The sequence below is a fragment of the Apaloderma vittatum genome, unplaced genomic scaffold (assembly GCF_000703405.1).
Source record: "Apaloderma vittatum isolate BGI_N311 unplaced genomic scaffold, ASM70340v1 scaffold1641, whole genome shotgun sequence".
NCBI lineage: Eukaryota > Metazoa > Chordata > Aves > Trogoniformes > Trogonidae > Apaloderma > Apaloderma vittatum.
Genome location: NW_009698306.1, coordinates 1 through 5,452, shown reverse-complemented (window position 1 = coordinate 5,452; position 5,452 = coordinate 1). Strand labels below are relative to the sequence as shown.

The 5,452-nt window shown below is 39.5% G+C and overlaps 1 protein-coding gene across 1 annotated transcript in view; it reads right to left on the bottom strand.

The window, feature by feature from the left end:
- CASP7 (caspase 7, apoptosis-related cysteine peptidase) overlaps positions 1-4,453 on the bottom strand; it is a 21,861-nt gene extending 17,408 nt beyond the window's left edge. Inside the window, exon 1 of the mRNA XM_009877947.1 lies at positions 4,341-4,453. Within this exon, the coding sequence (XP_009876249.1) occupies positions 4,341-4,453 (113 nt within the window). The remainder of the gene's footprint in view (positions 1-4,340) is intronic.
- Between the last annotated feature and the right edge of the window lie 999 nt (positions 4,454-5,452).

The following is a 5,452-nucleotide window of genomic DNA, read 5'->3' as shown; positions in this document are numbered from 1 at the left end:
CTATCCCCCTGCAGCCCATGGAGGGTAACGCTGGAGCAGATATCCCCCTGCAGCCCATGGAGGGTAATGCTGGAGCAGATATCCCCCTGCAGCCCATGGTGGGTAATGCTGGAGCAGATATCCCCCTGCAGCCCATGGAGGACCCCATGCTGGAGCAGCCAGATGCCCAGAGGAGGCTGTGACCCTGTGGAGAGCCTGTGCTGGAGCAGGCTTCTGGCAGGACCTGTGGACCCGTGAAGAGAGAAGCCCACCCTGAAACAGGTTTGCTTGCAGGATTTGTTGACCCTGCAGGTGACCACACTGGAGCAGTCTTCTTCAGAAGGACTGCACCCCATGGACTGACGCTGGGGCAGGTCATGGAAGATGGTGTCCTGTGGGAGGGACCCCACGCTGGAGCAAGGGAAAAGTGTGAGGAGTCCTTCTCTGAGGAGGAAGGAGCAGCAGAACCGCAGCAGAGACAATATGTGATGAACTGACCACAACCCCCATTCCCTATGCCACCTGGGGGCAGAAGGCAAAGAAAATTGGGAGTGAAGCCTGGGAGGAAAGGGTTTTAAGATTTGGTTTTATTTCTCATCAGCCTACTCTGATTTCATTGGTAGTAAATTAAATTAATTTCACCAAGTCAAGTCTGCTTCGCCCATGACAGTAATTGCCAAGTGATCTCCCCATCCTTATCTCGACCCACAAGCCTTTTGCTGTATTTTCCATGCCCCATCTAGCCGAGAAGGGAGGGTGATAGAACAGCTTTGGGGGGCACCTGGCAACCAGCCAGGGTCAACCCACTACAGATCAGGTCCAGTGTTTTCAAATGGCTGAGAAAATACATAATGGGCTACTCTGGAAAACGTAGGCATCTGCATCAGCATGAAATTGATCTTCATAAAGACCTACCTGCAAAACAGCTTCTTACAAACCAAGCAAAACCAAGCTGTTGCTACACAAAAGTGGATGGAAAATAGCTCCCCAAAAATAGAACAACAAATGAGCAAAGCTAATACAAAGACAACCTTCCATACCTTTTACAGCCCCAAACCTGAGGTTCAGCTGAAGCCGAATCTCAATATGAATATTTATTCTTTGAAGGAGATGGGTATTTATTTTAAGAAACAGGGCTACACCGAGACAAGGGTTATCAAGGCAAAATATAGCTTTGGTAATATTTATGCTTTCCCACTTTGATGCTCTGTAACCCAAATAAACACCGTACAAACGAAAAGAAAACCCATATATCCATGAATCTTTTTGATCTAATTACTAGTTTACAAACCTGGTAGATAACTTTGTAACTATCATAACTATTGAACTATAAAAGGCAAGGCACACAGTGATATTTCCAGAAAACTTTCAAATTAATTAAAATGAAGAGTCTCAAACTTTATAGTGGCCTGACTTGGCAGAAATACCTTAGAGATATTTTGGGTTTGCAGCGTTAAACAGCTGAAGTACTCTTGATGACTACACGTCAGTGCACCCCACAAGTCTCAAATTCTTCAGTGGGATTGTCTTCCCATTTATTTCATATTTCTGCATTAAGGACACTATAGAATCACACAGTTTCTATTGTAACTAGGTATTTGTAGGAGTCCTTACATATATATTTAAATTATGTTTTCTGTTTCCAGACGAGAAGGGGAATGTTGACTGTAAAACAAGAGAGTAGGGTTGGAGTAGATAAAAGTAATCAGAGGGCAAATGATTTTATACAATTAAATTAAAACTTACACCTAGGTACTACTAACAACCACTTCATTACCTTTCTTCACTGAAGCAGTCATGATTATTGACAGTGCACGTGCGAGTCTACCAAGCTTTAGGAATTTTCAGATGCAGCTTTTAAAATAAAATAATTTAAAAAATTCATTAGGAGTATGAGACAATGTAACTTTTTTTAATCCAGTGGAACCACAATTTTATTCCGTTTCATGTTACATTACGTTTCCTGGATGCTAAAGTAGGTTTGCTGCTATCAATCTCCTTACAGAATTCACCAATAAAAGACAAAAGATACCAAGTGAAGATATTAGATCCTCCTGTGGAGCAGTGAGACTGTTTTAAAAGCCTTAGAAGTGTCACAGGAACACATACAGCATAGAAAAGAAAAATTTCTATGGGAAAAATTCCATCAGTTTCTATCACTGAAAGAATTAAAATACACGTTTTAAATCCACTGCTCAATCTTCATTTAACCACTTTTTAAAATGTCACTGTTTGCAGCCTGCCATACTGTATCCTGCTATTTCTGCTTTCTGAAACAACTTTTTGCTCAACGCTCCCTAACTTTCGTCTACATTTTTTGCAGTGAACAAAACTGATACCTTCGTGCCACCTAGTGGCTAGAAAAGCCCTACACCAAACACCAACACTTCCACCGGCAGATGCTAGGTCAAAACCATTTTTTTCAAATCTTTGCCCCGTCAGCTTTTCCCCACCAACATTAGCTTAGTATTACCATTTTCTCAAAGAAAATGAGATCATCATCATGGCTAGGCATGAGATATGTAGAACATAATTCTCCTAAACTGTGATGCAGACAGAAAAACTCGCCCAGTCCGTGGCTTGTTCCGAGTCACTTCCACGGTAAAGAAGGCTCACAGGCTTCTCAGAGAGAAACACCGTAACATATAAGATTTTCACCTATTTCTGCTTACTGCCCTTGATAGATAAATCTCTGGTCACAGCCAAGGAATGGTTAATTGAAGCTGTGAAGCTACTGGAAACAGCGGGTCTTTCAGTATGGCTTTGAATTGAGTTTATCACTGCTCTGTTCTTTTAAATTAAAATTAATGTGCTTATTTAACAATACAAGTTACTTGTTCTCCTATTGCACTTATCTATTTTAAGCAATAGCAAATGAAATACAACATAGAATTTCACTGAAAGTACTGCACAGCTGGTAAAAACTTGACTGCTAAAACAAAACAATGGATCGTAAAATTGTAGTCAATCTAAAGCTTTCAAGATATCTTCTTTTACAGTTATTAAAAAATCTATGTTGAATCTTCTCGATTACTTCATATTTAATCTAAGCACTATTTTACTTCTGAAGAAAAATGTTTCAAATTGTATCTTCAAGGAGTTGCCAAAAGATGAATGCCTCAAACTGATCCACAGCCAAATTATTCGAAAAATTTCTTAAAGGAAAAAAAAGTGATAGAAATGCTGATTATTTCCTTTCCTTCAGGAATGATTGAGCTGCATAATTTAATAAAAGTATTAGCATATCACCTCTTAGAAGACCAATTCAGATATTAAAACACATACTTTATAAAGCTTAAAAGAAACATTTGAAAAAGGCTTGGCAAGATGTAGAAACAAATGCTACATTGTCTATTTTGCATGACATGTTAAAATTAATAATAGACATACACATCATAAAACATATTTGAGGAATGATAAAATGAGACAGAGAAAGTAAAGTGATTTGCTTAACAGCACATCAAAAGTCTCCTGAGACTAAAGCATATTCACTTCTCTCACAGATTTGTTACCCCCATTAGAATCAAATAATAAGCAGCAAAAATAAAATTATATTCTCCATGTACGCTCTCTGAACAGTACTGTTCACCTGAATGTGAATGTCCAATTATAAAATACAAAAATCAAAACTTCTCTGTAAACATAATAGTCTGTAATAAACACCTCTAATAAAATCCCTCTAAATCTATGAAGTTCACAATGTGAAGCAGTCATTTGCTGACACTCAGTAGTATTTGTAAATTTTGCAAGTTCATTTTTCACCTTTTGCATTTTCTATCACACTTAGCTAGTATTTTCAGGAGGACAGACAAGACCTACATAGCTCTTGCTTCCTACACCTTTAATGAAAGCAAGCTTATGCTTCAGGGAGACTACTATGTTTTAAAATGAAAGGCTTTTAATTTATTCTGTAATGGGTTACATCTCTAGACTCAGTGAGGCTTCTTTGTGCTACAACCTAGATGGCACATTCAGGCTTTAAACTAACTTAAATAGTCAGCAGGGGATTCCAATGATGCAGGAGATTAGCTGAGCTGAATGCAGTAAAATAGATAATTAATGGCGTATTTAATTCCCTGCTCCACCAAAGGGCAATGTTTAAGATGAGGGACTATAATTGATGCTAAATGAACTTAGCGGTCTCTTGACTACCAAATAAAGCTTATGTGCAATACTATAGGTCTCCCTATTGGGAGATAGTATAGAGAGATACTCTAAGGTACAGATCGGATATATTAAACCTACATAACACAAACCATGTCCCTATCCAGACCATCTATAACATTGTGGACATGCCAAACTGTACAACAAAATCTCATTAGAATGGAAGCTGATACAACAGTAACAGGAACAAAACTTACTTTCCAAAAAGTGAGAATCTGCTACTTCTATCTGGTCTTGCATCAACTACATCCTCGGGATCTTCATCACTTCCCTCCTGCGTGGACCTATCGACATGGTGATGGCCCGACATCTACAAATAAAAGTACAAGGATGTAAGAGTCCCTCAATGAACACTATCATTTTAGAAATACTTCTATAAACAAAACCATTAAACCAGATACATGTGAGGTTGTTAGTCAGTTATACTGTTTAATACTTCAAGTAAGAGAGGCCATAGATTTCTGGCCCTGAATTAACATGACAGCACATGCTCAGCCACCTGTATTACCTTAGTAGTTACCAAAAGTGACTTGTCTAATACCACTCTCAAAAATGCAGATAAGAACAAAAGCAAAAGCCATTTTATCATGAAAGACCTTATGACTAATTCCCAGCAAATTTTTTATGGTCTGGAAAGAAGTATGTTGGGAAGAAAGTAAGGACAATTAACATCAAAACATTTGTAACTGCAATCCTATCCAGTACTAAGAGATCCAGAGAGCTCCTGTATTTTCATCTGCATACACACAGTCAGATGTGCATGAGAGAAAAAACCCTGTATTATCTCCCATGCATCAATCTTAGGTTTTCCTTTCTCTGTATTGCCTACATCAACATTTAATGCGAATTTTATATTCTTCTTATGATTAATACTTGTGTACGTTAGGCAAAAAAAAAAAAAGTTTCACGCGTCTCAGAAGAGACACAGGGCATCACTAGACAACAAGATCTAAGGGCTTTTTTCTTGAGGAAAAAACGCTCGCTCTTTTCTTCTTCCATGCACTGAGTTGTCCGCTCAGGAAGTTTATTTAGATCATTAAGCCAGCAGAAATTCAGCAGAAAACTACAAGGAAAAAGGAGCCATTTTTCCTGATAATGGTGCCAGGATCTGCACCCGCTTGGCGAGGGGCAAGAAGAGCAGTGGAGGAGCCCCACCTGCACTGAGCTGCCTTGTCCAAGCCCGTCTCCAGTTATTCACGAGGAAAGGCAGCGGCAATTCCCGGTCCTTCCCCGTATTCAGGCAGGTTGAATTTACTCCGAGGAGCGCGCGTTCCCCCGCAGCCTGACCACCGCCCCGGTGACCCCGCAG